The sequence below is a fragment of the Panthera pardus genome, unplaced genomic scaffold (genome assembly GCF_024362965.1).
Source record: "Panthera pardus isolate Hobbes unplaced genomic scaffold, ASM2436296v1 HiC_scaffold_16, whole genome shotgun sequence".
Classification (NCBI taxonomy): domain Eukaryota; kingdom Metazoa; phylum Chordata; class Mammalia; order Carnivora; family Felidae; genus Panthera; species Panthera pardus.
In genome coordinates, this window is record NW_026526721.1 from 71,938,294 (window position 1) to 71,953,754 (window position 15,461).

Consider the following 15,461-nt stretch of genomic DNA (forward strand, 5'->3'; position numbering starts at 1 on the left):
AATAGAAATACAACTTATTTCTGTGAATTGACCTTGTATCCTGTGACCTTGCCAGACTCATTGGTTGTAGGAACTTTTTTGTAGATTGTGAGATTTTCATAGACAATCATGTCTCTAAGTAGTGAGTGTTTTAATTTTCCCTTCCAATTTGTATGCCATTTTTTTTCTTGCCTTATTGCACTGGCTGGGACTTCTATGAGAGGGGACATCTTTGCCTCGTTCTCAGTCTTAGGAGAAAAGCAGTCTTTCACTACTGTTTGTGTTGACAGTTGTAGGGTTTTTTGTAGATACTCTTTTATCAGGTTAAAGAAGTTTTGGTCCTATTCCTAGTTTATGTGACAGTTTTTAACCATAAATGGATGTTGAGTTTTATCAAATACTTTTCCTGCGTCTAAGGACATGATCCTATAGTTTCTCATCTTTAGTCCTTAAATGGGCTCCCAGATGGGAGGAACAGCACCTAATCTGGAGACATAACAGTCTCAGGGCCACAGGATGGCTCTTGAAGCTTCAGCTTGGTCATGACATAAATTCACTTCTATTTACAGAGCACTAGTTAAAGCAAATCACATGACAGGACTACTTTCTTCACCTGGGAGGGACAGTGAAGCCACATGACATCAGGCAGTTCCATATAATCCTTTTTATAGGAAGGGCAACAAATAATTGGGTCAATAATAATACAGTACCCACCACACATACCATTCTTAATTATATGTATAAAGTTATGTATGAGAGATAATGTATTAAAAAGAAGAAAAATCTGGAAAGATATACACTGAAGTGTACTTCTTATCTGTATTTTCTAATTTTTATTTAAAAATTGTTTTCATAGGGGCACCCAGGTAGCTCAGTCGGTTGAGTGTCCAACTCTTGACTTTGGCTTGTGTTGTGATCCCAGGGATGTGGAATTGAGCCCTGTGTTGGGCTCCACACTGAGCACAGAGAATGCTTAAGATTCTCTTTCTCCCCCCACCCCCTCCATGTTTATAGCAGCACTATCAACAATAGCCAAAGTATGGAAAGAGCCCAAATGTCCATCAGTGGGTGAATGGATAAAGAAAATGTGGTTTATATACATAATGGAGTATTACTCAGCAATCAAAAAGAATGAAATCTTGCCATTTGCAACTATGTGGATAGAACTGGAGGGTATTATGCTAAGTGAAATTAGAGAAAGATAAAAATCATAGGACTTCACTCGTATGAGGACTTTAAGAGACAAAACAGATGAACATAAGGGAAGGGAAACAAAAATAATATAAAAACAGGGAGGGGGACAAAACAAGAGACTCATAAATATGGAGAACACACTGAGGGTTACTGGAAGGGTTGTGGGAGGGGGATGGGCTAAATGGGTAAGGGGCATTAAGGAATCTACTCCTGAAATCATTGTTTTACTATATGCTAACCAATTTGGACGTAAATTTTTAAAAATAAATAAAATTTAAAAAAAATCTTTACTAACAATAACAAAATTCTCCCTCTGCCCCCTCCCCTGCTCACACACTTTCTCTCTCTAAAATAAACTAAAAAGACAAAATTGTTTTTATAATTAGGAGAAAGCTTTTTTTAAAATGTTTTTTTTCAAGAGACAGAGCATGAGCGGGGTAGGGGCAGAGAGAGAAGGAAACACAGAATCTGAAGCAGGCTCCAGGCTCTGAGCTGTCAGCACAGAGCCCGATGCAGGGCTCAAACTCCTGAACCATTACATCATGCGAAGTCAGACACTTAACTGAGCCACCCAGGCACCCCAGAGTTTCTTTTTAAGAAGAATGTAAATTTGGCCTCATTTAATACTGTTTTTAGATGTGATTCCTTGTTTTAGATACTCAGGATTTGTGCATTGGAAAGGACCAACTGTCTTCATGTTTTCTTCTGTCCACCTCACCTGCCAGGTTTATGGATGCAGAAAATGGAAAAGTAGAGGTGCTAAAGTGCTTTGCTCCAAGATCATGTCGACTAGTAGAAGACTCATTTAGAGCAGGACATTATCTGAATATCAGAAAGCAAGGAAGGCTTGAGAAATAGCTTCTAAGAATCTGATGTACTTTAAAATAGCCTTGTGACTGTTTTAACCCAAGGAATCCCTAAAAACTCTCAAAAAAAAACCTGAAAAAAAATTCATTCACAACTTTTACAGATGTTTATTGAGTACCTACTACTTTATCATTCATTCCACAACTGGGATTTTGAGTGGAATAGTAAATATTTCTAGATTGTAAAGGATGTGTAAAGAATTATCAAGGATATTTTTCTCAATTTTATCATCTGGGAAACCTGAGGTAGTGATAATGGTAATAGTTAAGATTCACTGGCTACATAGAATATGTGAAAGCAGTTTTCTGCATCTTAGATGTATTATCTCTCTCAATAATTTCCTAAGGTAGGGGCTGTTGTCTATAGTTTATAGTTGAGGAAATCAAGTCACAAAGAAGCTATGAAAATGACCAAAGTCACCTGGCCAGTAAGTGGAAGAGGTTCTCTTTGAACTTCACCAGACTTACTTCAGAGCCCATGATCTTAACTAGGACACTGAGTTTATAAAAAGAAGGCTTATGGTGCCTGTGCTGTTTTATAATATGATGATTCCTTCCTACATAAGAATTGAGTCAAGGTCAAATATGTACACAAAAGCATAAAAATAAGAGGCTAAGTCACATTAAGCATTTGCAAAGCACAGGTGTAGCAGGTTTGAATGTGAAGTGGTGCTTTCTGGATCTTCAGTTTTCTTATTGTGTATTGTAGCTTAGTAGTTACAAGCATGGGCTTTAGATTCAGACCTGGGTTCAGATTTTGGCTTCACCACTTCCTGCTTTTATGACCTCAAACAGGTCAAAGGTCAGTAAATGGAAGCTGTTTCTGCTGTTGTTTTGGATAGTCTGTGGTGATGGCCGCATTTCTTTTTCTTTTTTAATCAGGTGGATTTGTTTAAAAAGAGTCTTCTGTTGATTCCTATTCACCTGGAAGTCCACTGGTCTCTCATTACCGTGACACTCTCTAATCGAATTATTTCATTTTATGATTCTCAAGGCATTCATTTTAAGTTTTGTGTAGAGGTAAGTTAATATACTGCCTGTATTTTTTCATTTATCTTGTGATCAAATAGAACAGAAGTCAGTTATCATAGGGTATCAATTTCTGTCATGAAAACCCTCTAAAATGTTGGCAGAGAAAAAGAACTACAAGAGGAATCCCCGGGTTGGGAGAGGTAGCTGTCTGTGATATGGATCCCACTCTGAGCAACAAGTCTAATTTGGATTTTGTCACATATTTTCCTGCCTCCCTATAAAGCTGCATTTTGAATGGATACAAATCATTTTCCTTGGTTTCTCTTAGGGCTAAAATTGGCTTGTATCTTCAAAATAACTTATGTAGAATGAGTTGAATAATCAAGAGAATCAGCCAGCAAAATAGGAGAGCTCAACTAATGACAGTTCAACAACATGGTGAGATGCAAGAAAAATCCATAGGTTTCCTGATTTTCTTTCAGTAGCAAGGACCAGTTAAATTTAACTGAAAAAAGAAAGATTCCATTTTCAAAAGCAAACAAAGATATAAACTGACCAGGAGTATATACTCCAGCAAAAATTGTGGAAGTTCTTTAAGAGTAGAGCTCTATATTTAAAGGAAATCTGAGCAGATGGAAAGGTAGGTAGGCTCAGTATTGGAAAGAGATCAATTCTTCTCAAACTAATAATATATACCAATTTGCCCCCAATTTCTCAAGAGGATTTTGAATGAAAACTGATAAGCTCATCCTAGAATTCATAGTGCAGAGTTTATTGCATGAACATTGAAGGAAGGAATACTAGAGGCCAAACCATATCACAAAGTTTTAATAATTAAAACTTAGGAATAGACCAGTAGATTGGTGGTACAGCACAGAGAATCTAGGAATAACTGCTGTATATGAGGGAACCTGGTATATGATAAAGTTGGGGAAAGACAGGCTATTCATTATATGCCATTGTGAAAAGTAGCTGTCTATTTGGATCCACATACAGATCCTTCATACTATTTATAAGAACAAATTCCATGTAAAATAATGACCTAAATATAAAATGCAAAACTATAAAAGTTAGAATAAAATATAGAAAATGTTATGTTTTAGATTCAGGAAGGACTTCTTACACAGAGCCATAAAAGCAGAACACCTAAAGGAACAGATTGATAAATTGAACCATACCATAATTTAAAACTTCTGCATGTCCTAAAGTTCAAAGAGAAGGGAAAGACCTGGAGAAAATATGTGAGACATATAATAATCACTACCCAGAAAATATAAAGAACTCCTAAAAAGTAATAAAAGGATTTAAGAGAAATGGATAAAGATTATTCAAATAAGTAATTTTTAGGAAAAATGCAAATAGCCTTGAAACATATGGAGAGATGCTTAGTCTTATCAAATACAGGAAATGCAAATGAAAACTACATCAGGGCTTCATTTTTTGCCCATTAGGCAAGTTTGATGTATTCAGGTGTTCATTAGGTGTAAGGAAACCAGCTTTCATTTTTTCTGGTGGAGTATATGAATTAATATAGCTAGCCACTTAGGGGAGTTGAAATCCTGATCAGTTCTAAGTGCCTTATAAATTTATAAAAGATGTATGTGTATCCTAGGGATTCCTGGCTGGCTCAGTCCTTGGGGTACACTCTTTATCTCAGGGTTGTGTGAGTTCAAGCCCCATGTTGGGCGTGAAGCCTACTTAAAAGAAAGAAAATATATATCCTATTGAATACCAGTTCTATTTCTTGGTATATAAAAATGCTTGTGTATGTATGTGCACAGTGATAGGGCATGCACCAGAATGTTGACTGCAGCAGCATTACTGATAGTAAAAACAAAACAAAACAAAAACCAAAAAAAACCCACCTAAATTTAGCTCTACCAACAGAATAGCTAAGTACACTATAGTACATTCATACTATTAAACTGGCCATAGATCATAGATCTAGATCATAGATCTAGATCATGGATCATAGAATATAGATCTCCATGTTCTAAATAACATGGAAAGATCTCCAAGACCTATTGGGTTTTAAATAGCCAGTTGCAGAGTAATAGAGTATATGTTTATGGGAAGAAAATACATATGTGCATGTATGTATGTATATATGTGTGTGTGGTAGTATGTGCATAAACACAGTTGTATACATGTACATACAAATATTCCACCTTCGGTGTGGTTGGTTTAATTCCTGTTACCTCTGACTTCACCTTTAGAAGTGATGCACAGAAGTAGAGGGCATAAGGGAATATTTGAAACTCTGATAGGCTTCATCTTGGTAGAAGCTTCAGCAGTGGACTCAACTGTATTTAGTATCCAGAATGGGTTTCAGTAGAACTTTCTAGAAATTGCAAGATACCTTTATCTGCAGCCCTCAAAATAGAGTATATCTAAGGCTGGAATGTTTTTCATTTAGTTTCAATTATTGATTTCTGCCATGGGTTCCTTCTTTGTATTGAACATTGGCAGTAATCAGGTCTTTTTTTTTTGTCTTCCCAATATTTAAATGTCAAATTCAGCAAGTTGGCTGCTGGAAAAGGCTGACCATCTTACAAAAACTTCTAATTAAAACATACAGTGGTATCCACAGCCTAAATGCATACCTGAGTATAGAAGGCCTGAGTCCTTCTTAACACTATGAAATGAAAGTCAGAAATAAAGTTCCACCTTTTAAACTCTTGAGTGCAGACTTTGCCCAGTGGTGGGGCCACAGCCTCCTCCTCCTTTGCTTCTATCTGCTGTGAGCAGGTTCCATTTTTCACCAACTGATGGAACACAGCATCTGTGTTGTGGTTTCTTTTTAACCAGAATATAAGAAAGTATTTGCTGACTGAAGCCAGAGAAAAAAATAGACCTGAATTTCTTCAGGGTTGGCAGACTGCTGTTACAAAGGTAAGTATGTGATAAAAATGAAAACCCAGGCATGTCAAGGGGATGGAATTATCCTTAGGGGTGGGTGTCTTTAAAAGCATTTGAAGACTGGTGATGGAGATACCAGTAAGAGTCTGGAGGCTGCAGGGAGGCAGCTTAGAATAAACCTGTGTAGTATTGATCAACTAGCTACTTAGTTTCCCAGTGCTTCTGGAGAAAAACTTAGTCATTTCATCAATGGGGCAGCTGCTAATGATATGGTTGTTATATTGGAAAAAAGGGAAAGGAAAACAGAACTTTTTCTTTTGATGGCACCTGCCTCTAACTTCCAGATGACCCACATAGACCCAGAGAAATGCTGAAGTGACTATTTGGATCCACTAAGGGAGCAAGTGCACTGGGCTTCTTACCAGGCATCTGGGGAAGACAGTGGCTTGAAGGTTTCAGTATGAAAGCAGCACTATGTTTGTCCTATATGCACTCATGCTGTCTATGGGGCAGAGTGCTCAGGCAGGTCTTCTCATCACTGTCACAGATACCAGCATCTTACATTTTATGGTCACTGCTTTATTGTTTTCAGAGTGTTTTTGCATGTGTGATCTCATTTGATCCTTACAGCCTATGAGGTAGGCAGGTCATTTAGGGATGGGCATCCTCTTTATTTTGTAGATGGGAAAACTGAAGCCTAGGTGTCACCTAGGCCATCGGAACTACTGATAGAGTTGGGTCCTTGAACTTAGGTCTAGATCACTGAGCACAGTCTTAAAGAGGCAGAGTCTTGGGGTGCCTGGGTGGCTCAGTCGGTTAAGCATCCCGACTCTTGGTTGAAGCTTAGGTCATGATCTCAGTTTCGTGAGTTCAGGCCCCATGTTGGGCTCTGACCTGGCAGCTGGAAGCCTGCTTGAGATGTTCTTTCTCCCTCTCTCTGCCCTTCCCCCACTTGCACTGTGTCTGTCTCTCTCAAAACAAACCTATTAAAAAAAAAAAGGCAGAGTCTTGAAACAAACTTTAAGCCAAACCCAAGGGAACCAGATTTATTTGTTCATCCTTGAACTACACCAAATGCTAAGGTTTAAACCTAGGCTTAAGTTTTCTTTTAATAAGCTAGTCTTTTAGTTGAAACCGGAATTGAACTTGTAAATTTTGAAAATTACCCAACTAGAATATCTAGGTATTCCAAATTTAGTCAACATCCTTCACATTTCCCCTTTAGGCAGAATACATAATCAGTTCTTTGGGAAACATACTGCTCTTTTTTAGTTTTTAAATAATTTAAGTGTTTGTTTTTAAGAGAGTATGCAAGAAGGAGAGGAGCAGAGAAGGGGGGACAGAGGATCCGAAGCGGGCTCTGCGCTGACAGCAGAGAGCCTGATGTGAGACTTGAACTCACAAACCGTGAGATCATGATCTGAGCCAAAATTACTTAGCCGACTGACCCACCCAGGCACCCCAACATACTGCTTACCTTTATTTCTTTCAAAGAGTGACAGATGAAACGTGAAGACTACTAAGCAGGATTTTTAGTACATATTCAGAGTCCAGGTATATGCTTTCTGATCCACAATTCCATTTTGATTCCATTGTCAGTAATCTGATAGCAAAACTATCCAAATCAAGTTTTAAAACAGGGTTTTGATTTCCTATTTCTCATATTTAGGCGAAGGTTCTATACATTTGGTTGCTAGCTCTTTTGATGCCTCTGTAAAATCACACACTTTAAATACCAGAGATCTATACTAGTACACCAGCTGTCCTGGACAGACAAGTTTCTTTTACTTATTTTTCCATAAAAACAAATTTTCCTATCAGAAGATGAGTACTTGGTCTTATTTTAATGATCATTTTGTTTTTCTCTTTAGTGTATTCCACAACAGAAAAATGACAGTGACTGTGGAGTCTTTGTGCTCCAGGTAAAGAAATCTGTTTATCCAGAATTTGGAATGTGTGAATTAAATTTGTTGGGTTTAGAAAGGAGAGATGGGAGCCCCTGTTGTTATGTACCTGGCATTAGGCACAGGTACCCGAATATCTCCTCCTCTGGTGTACATGTCTTATCAGAGGTTAGGCACACTAGAGACTGGTCTGAATCTGTCTGTATCGTAGACCCTTGGCATTTGCAGAATTAACTACTTTTTTTTTTTTTTTTTTTAACCTTTGGCAAGTGGTCTTTAACCACAGAACAAAATTAATTACATCTTAAATAAGGGCCACATTGAAAAACTGCTTTCTCATGCTGTGGGTTCCCTTAGTGGTCTAAAAGGATTAATGAAAATTTTGTCATACATTACATTTACGAAGAAATTGTGTATAACCCATGAATTTATAGAGATTTGCAAAGATCATGGAAGATGGGCTCATTCCTTTGACTCATGAATGTCTGGGGTTTGTAAGCAAACCGAAGTTCTCACTTAAAAGACCACTTTAGGTGGAGTGGCAGTCTCAGCAGGTAGCACCTTGGAAAGAGTTGGAGCCTCTTCATCAATTTCTGTTTCTCACAGTGTTGTTTGGGGGAGAGAGGGGAGACCCCCAACCATATACTTACCTGGAAAGTTGACTATAATTTGGAGGCAAATGTTTCAAAACAATGTTTTTACAACGAGTTTAAACTTTAAAATGCCACCTTAGGCCCCATTCTGTTAGGTCTGCATCAAAGCTCCATATGCCATTTAAGTGTTTCTGGGACCTTTGCAGTACTGCAAGTGCCTCGCCTTAGAGCAGCCTTTCCAGTTTTCCCAAGAGGACATGCCCCGAGTGCGGAAGAGGATTTACAAGGAGCTGTGTGAGTGCCGGCTCATGGACTGAAACTCAGCAGGACTCTGGAAGGTCTGACCAAGTTGAAGCAGATGGTTTGTTACTTGAATCTCCAAACACTTATTTGAATTTTTACAGATATTTCAGATCAGTGGTGTTGGGCCACTATTGTTACCTCAAATTTGTTTTTTGCCCTATTCATTTCTCTAGCTACCGTGTACTATTTTTTAATGTTCAGTTTGGTTTCATTTTTAATTTTATGGATTCCGTGTTTCCCCCATATTTAATATTTATTATCCAAACGCATGCATATAGACAGAGCATGCAGTGCAGAGTATTAAAAAAAAAGCCTAGTAGATTTGGTGCAGCTTTTGAAATTTACTTAGACGTGAACTGAATACAGGTTTAAAATTTAATCCCAGAACCTAAAAGTGCAGGATGTTTTTGATACAACATAACTTTGAGAAGGATCGTTGTTCCCTGGGGTGTAAAGGGTAGCTAGGAGTGGTGGTTTTGACAAACCCAGTCCTGTTTAACCTGCTGCACCTTTCATGGACTTCCTTCTCCAGATGAGTCTTGCAGAGTGAATTGCATTCCTTTTGAAAGGGTGAGAAGTGGCCAAAACCTGACTGGTGTGTTCTATTTAGACAAGCACACTTATAAGTGCAGTGCCTACTTTGGGAGGAGTTGATTCAAGACAACAGCTTTTTTTGGGGGGGAGGGGTCCAGTTATTTTAACACATGAGAAAATTTCAATCTTGGCTTTAAGAATTACAACAAATGCCTAAATCTTATAAAGGCTTTTGCTGGAACACTGAATTCTCTGGATTTATTAAAAAACATTAATATCCATCAGACTAGTAGTCAACCACATGAGAATTCAGCCTTTCCAAGAGTAATTTACAAGTTGTCACTACCCTTGTGTTGTCTAAGATGTGGCAAATACCTTTCTATTTCAATGGTGTTTAAATATTAATCTTCAGAACTAAAGACTGACCAGGTCTTTTGCAGATGGGTGGGGAGAAGAGGAAAAGTAGTAAGACTTGCTTGCACAGGAGCACAGCAGATGTTACTAGACTTTTTTTGCTCCTACCTCTTTAGTGATCTCAGCAGCATGCGGGGCTCCCTCAGTTGGCCTCTTGTTGACCAACCCTGAGACTCCAGAGCTGGAGTCCTTTTTTCACTTCTATCAACCTCGTCTTCTGGGGAAAAGCAGAAGCAACCCTGTCCTAATACTTCGCTGCATTAGGATTAAAGTAATGGATCTTGCATCTTTATTCTAGCCTTTTGTGATATTTGAAAAGAAAGGAAATGAGGAAAGATGCATGTTAAACTACTCAATTACCTTTTCTGAACTGGGGCAGAAAAAACAACAGAGGTGTGTGTAAGCATCTCAGAAGCTTACACCAAATACCAGGTAAATGACAGAAGATACTTGGATTTATGCCTGGTTAGGTGTGGGGTGTTGGAAATAAAAAGCTAAAACGTGCAGTTAAACTTGGCCGTGAGGTAAGGTTTCCAGCAGTTGAAGGTAGAGTCAGAACATGTTTACACGCAGGGTTCCCATCCCCTGACATTCCAAGCACCAACACCAGTGTTTACATTGTAAAGAGCCCCAGCATTCTCCACACTCCTCTAGACTTCGTGTAAAACCAGGTCAGTATTTCTTACTGTGCTTCAGGTCGCTAAAAGGACTGAGATCAGAGGCACTTTATGCTGCTACAGTTAGGCTTGTGTTGTCAGCATTTGCAAAGATGACAATTTAAAGTGAGGAAGAGATCCTGAGGTTTTCTGACATTAGCTAATTATGCAAACATGAGATTTTTTTCAAATCTGCATGTAAGACATTTGCCTAATGGGAGAAGGGGGCAGTTATGCAGTGGCCAGTAACTAGGCTGTGGATTCACAGTGTTTTATACTTTAGAGCTCCATCTCACCTCCTCACTGACAACCAGGCATGTAGAAGAGGCAGAACTGTGTTCTGAATCTTTAATGCTCAAAAGTGGAGTTGCCGGTTTCCTCCAGTCTGAGAAACGGTCACCTCCTCGGCGCTGAGGCAAGCAGGGGTGCTCAGAGGTAACTACAGTAAGCTGTCCAAGTCCCGCTTCCCTTTCACTTCCAGCTTCATAGGGCACCTTGAGGTGTACTGTCAAGCTTGCTTTTGCCTAAATGTCAGATGTTTTAAGTATGGTTCAAAATGTTCTTCTATTCGTGAAACTCAGTTTTAGCATACAGAGTTGCTTTTCCCCCTTGTGATTAGGTGTAAACCTCTATTAGCCCAAACCCTACATCAGAGGGGCCTCTGTCCTGATGTTTGCAATAATTGCTTCTTTGCAACAAAGACATTTTTTAAATATAGTCTGGGCTGCTGGTGGAAGAGACAGGCATTGTTTTATTGTCACTAGCTTGGCACTGAATTGTTTGGGTGTCCACAAAGTGGGCAGACCTTATGCTTTTGAGGTTGAGTGCAGGCCTTGTACAAACTAAAAGCTGCTTATGATGTGCCTTCAAGCTGCCCGGTCCATCAGCAAATTACTAGTCTGTTGTTTATTTCCAGTGATTTGTCCTTATGTTAAATCTGTAGCCATGAATGTGGATTTAATTCAACTTTTAGTTCTCTTAAGAAGAAAGGGAACCTCTTAAGGAAGGGAAAAGAAGCAGTTGCTGCCAATATCCCCACTTTCTGGCTTTGCATTATATTTTCTACTTCTGAGTGACACTGTCATCTTGGAGTCACGGTTGGAACAAAACAACAGCCCTGACTAGTGGAAGAGCTGCCCTTTTTCTTTGCAGTAGTGTTCACTGCTTCCCCGGGTGAGAAGGGCTGACTGGGAGAGCTCTGGGTGGATCAGACCCTTCACACGAGAAAAAGTATGTTAATAATAAATAGTGTGAATTGAATATACTGACTACCTGCTCTGTTTAATTATGTTAAGAAACCAAACTAATCAACAGTTGTAAAGCACCTACTTCTATTATGTGTGAGGCTCTGCCTCCTGGCCTATAGATAATTAAGACCTAGGGAATATACCTTCAGAGAAATGCAAATTGTATTTGGGTGTTACAAAAACAGGCCTAGATAAGCTGTTCACTTAAATGGTACCTTTGGACAGAAAAAGAATTTATTTAAAGATTGTGATCATGTAAAATTACTCAAACCTTCTAGCAAAAATATTTTTTTGAAAAATAAACTAAATGCCTTTATAAACGTGTGTTCTCTTGTACTGAATAACATGTACTGTTTGGGAGAGTGACGCTCTTGTCACGACAAAGCCCATTTATGAACAGTGACCAGTGTAAGCTCTAAGCAGCTGACCCAACAGTGTCCAACAGAATTTTCTGCAGTGACAGCAATGTTCATATTTGCATGCACTACAACAGCCGCTACCCCCATGTGACTCACGAGCTCGCTATTAGACATGTAAATTCTGCACATTACTCAAATATTCCAGAGGAAGAGTTCCAGTGTCTCTCTTTATAGGTGATGGGCAGAGATGATAACTTGGTTCAACAATTCAAAAAGGAGCCACTGTCTGTGGAAATCTGAGTTACGTTTTACTACAACATTATAAAATACATTAATTCAAAGTACAGCGTAAAAGAAATATTTCAAATGAAGAGTGTTATGTCTTCATTAAACATCTGCAAATTATGCACTTACAGCTAGTCATAGCTCTTAATCCAAGTAATCAACTTGAACTTAATGAGAGAACCTATACTTTAATATGAAAGATGTTCCTATTAAGGTACTTCAACTCTCACAAACCTTAGAAGTTAGGAGATACTTTGTTGATAGATGAGAAAGTTTCACTTATATGTCAGGGAAAATTATTTAGACTAACAGTTATATTAGAGAAATCAACTTATGCCTTATGAATACAAAATAAATTTTGTAGACTCCCTTCTCTAAGCACAATTAAGGAAAAAACAAGACAGACTTCAATATGAGAACTAGCCAAAACACATTTCCTGAGGGAAGCAATTCTGATTGTTCTTGTTTTGTGTTCTCTTGATCTTCAAGCCCTTTTTAAACCCAGTCCATTCCTAACATCATTCTGAAAACAAATCAGTCTGATGCATAAACCCTTCTGTAGCTCTAAGTAAAACACATCTTTTGAAAAATGTATAAAATAATAAATACTCAAGTCTTAATACATATAGTATATAAGCTGGTGGTATCCCCTGGCTTACAGTCTAAGGCTTACTTTTGCTCCAACAATTTAGGAAGTTGCCCTGACTCCTAAATTTGCCTTTAGAGATTAGAACTCAACCCAGAAACAAATGTAGTTGTCAGACTTCTAAACAGAACAAAGCTGTACAACATAGCAAAGCCCCATTTATTACATTTTATCTCCTGCAAACCTAATTTTTAATAATTCCAGGCCCCAATGTAGACTGTGATCGTACTATCCATTTAAAAATTTTTCCATCTTCCTAAAAGAAGTGTGGTGTTTGGGGCTGACAGATCAACATCATAGATCGAATCTGTTGCCATGGAACACAAATTCTGACCTGGTAACCTGACACATGGCCAAGATTGTAAGACTACAGATTTAAAGGCATTCTTTTGGATTCTGTCCTTTAATAGTTTTCAAAGGAAAACCAGGAAAAGGCTTCCAGCTCAGAAGAGACCTTGATCAAAGCATGGTACAAGTGGACAGGTTTGTAGACCTTGGGTAATGAATGGCAAATTGAACAGGCCAAAGGACTGAGTTTTCACGATGGGGCTCTCACCACTCACTGGTTTTGGGCCAGTTTTCCATAGCCTCCTCTCCCAGCGTCATAGTCCTGACGATACTCATCTCGTACCTTAATTGGAAAGAACACAAGTTACATTATAGAGAAGATTGGGGTAGCAAATAAAGTAAGTTCTACACCCAACGTGGGGCTTGAACTCACAACCAAGACCAAGAATTACATCTCTACTGACTGAGCCAGCCAAGTGCCCCTACTAACAGTTTTTTACCAAACATTATGCTCATACTCTTTCACCAGCATTCAAAAGTAGCATACTCCAAAGATTACTCAAGTTAGGCTATTTTTTAAAATAAAAACTTAGAACTTATTTCAGTGCATTTTCCTTTTGTTCTAGACACTTGCAGGTACAAAATATCTAGGCCCTGGCAGAAGTCCAATAATGGTTGCTTGTGAAAATGTATACAATCTATAATTTACCAATCCTAATGGGTAGTTTTCAGATTCCCTTCAAGCGAGGGTTATAGGCACAAAGTTATTTTCTACAAGAGCAAACACAAACTGACAAAATCTTGTCACTAGGACTGAAATCCCAGGCAAACCCTGAGCCAAGAGAACCTTCCTGCATACCTGGCCCCCAGATCGCCCACGGCCATACTGCCTGCCCTCCTTAAAGCCTGCGTCCCAGTCTGTGCGAATGATCCGGTCATCCAGACGAGTTCCATTTATGTACCTCATGGCATTTTCTGCATCTGCTCTTGAATAGTATCTTAAGTGGAAGTATTAAGGAACACTATATAGCATTTCTCCAAACATTTTTAGAAATACAGGAAACATCTAAATGAAGCTAAGAAAGAATACAAAAACAAATCCAACCAAATAGATTTCAGAGACAGTAATCTGGCTTGCACAAGCTTGTTTGAGGTTGGTCCAAAAGCACTAACAGGGTCAACTAAGATTTATCCAGGGCTACTGACAGATTTCCTGGAGAATCTTGCTGATAATGATTTGGTCCCACTGTCCCCATATTTTGGTTTGTAAAGTATAAATACGTTCAGTGCAGGTTTGGATCACAAACTGCACACTTCTTATCCAAAGAAACAAAAGCATCCAAATCTGAAACTGTATATTCAACAACCTTAATAAAAAAGAGATTACAGTGCATATGGAATTGCCATTGCATTTCATTAGAAGGAAAGACTCTATCAGGTTAGTTGTTTCCAAATCTATTTAATTAGGTCTACTAAATCTATCTTTGGAGTGGTATTAAAAAAAAAAAAAAAAATCTCCAGGGACACTTGGATGGCTCAGTCAAACATCCAACTCTTGATTTCAGCTCAGTTCATGATTTCATGGATCGTGAGTTCAAGGCCCACGTGGGGCTCCATGCTGAGAGTTGGGGAGCCTTCTTGGGATTCTCTCTCTCGCTCTCTGCTCTTCCCCTGCTCATGCACATGCTCTCTCAAACTAAATTAACATTAAAAATCTGCATATTAAAAAAACCTCCATAAGCAATTATGATCATTGGCTGGGTTCAGGGAAATGCTGATCTAGACTTTTTCCCATGTCTTTTTTTTTTTTTTTTTTTTAAGGCTTATTTTGAGAGAGCGAGCAAAAACATGCACAAGCACGGAAGGGGCAGAGAAAGGGAGAGAGGAAGAGAGAATCCCAAGCAGACTGCACTGTCAACATACAGCCCGAAGCTGGGTTCAGTCTCACAAGCCACAAGATCATGACCTGAGCAGAGTCAGATGCTTAACCGACTGAGTCACCCAGGCGCCCCTTTCCCTCTATGTCTTTAATTACACAGGTAAGGAAGCACTTGCAGCAATTCCAGTGTCCAACACCTACACTGCTGGCACAGAAGAGGCATTCAATAACTTTTTTGCTGAATGACATGAGAAAAGGGCAAACTGAGAGAAACCACTGTCCACAGCAGCCTTTCCTTTGGGTATTTGCTATTATGATTGTGAATCTCTGACCTACAAGACAGATGCAAAAGCCAAGACAGACTGATTATTAACTATAAGGTAGATTTTCTTTGCTTTTTGTGTTCTCATTGTTCTCCCTGTGAAGAGGCAGATATAAAATCTGAGCACTCTTGTCCTCTGTGACTGACAGGAGAATGGAAGA

General features: G+C 38.8%; 2 protein-coding genes across 8 annotated transcripts in view; one reads left to right on the top strand and one right to left on the bottom strand.

The window, feature by feature from the left end:
• Positions 1-11,841, top strand: part of SENP5 (SUMO specific peptidase 5) — a 50,775-nt gene extending 38,934 nt beyond the window's left edge. For 4 of the 6 annotated variants that reach the window (XM_019448738.2, XM_019448736.2, XM_053903507.1 and 1 more), the window contains 4 exons: positions 2,922-3,059; positions 5,820-5,903; positions 7,742-7,792; positions 8,574-11,841. In XM_019448738.2, coding sequence (XP_019304283.2) covers positions 2,922-3,059; positions 5,820-5,903; positions 7,742-7,792; positions 8,574-8,684 — 384 coding nt within the window. In that variant the 3' untranslated portion in view covers positions 8,685-11,841. The remainder of the gene's footprint in view (positions 1-2,921; positions 3,060-5,819; positions 5,904-7,741; positions 7,793-8,573) is intronic. The other 2 variants (XM_019448740.2, XM_053903505.1) reach the window with 2 other exon arrangements.
• NCBP2 (nuclear cap binding protein subunit 2) overlaps positions 1-15,461 on the bottom strand; it is a 33,631-nt gene that overhangs the window by 11,253 nt on the left and 6,917 nt on the right. Inside the window, exons 3-4 of one of the 2 annotated variants that reach the window (XM_053903510.1) lie at positions 13,959-14,097; positions 13,375-13,442 (exon numbers count right to left, since the gene is read on the bottom strand). In XM_053903510.1, the coding sequence (XP_053759485.1) occupies positions 13,375-13,442; positions 13,959-14,097 (207 nt within the window). Of the gene's footprint in view, positions 1-12,167; positions 13,443-13,958; positions 14,098-15,461 lie in introns of those variants that run through there. The other variant, XM_053903509.1, reaches the window with a different exon arrangement.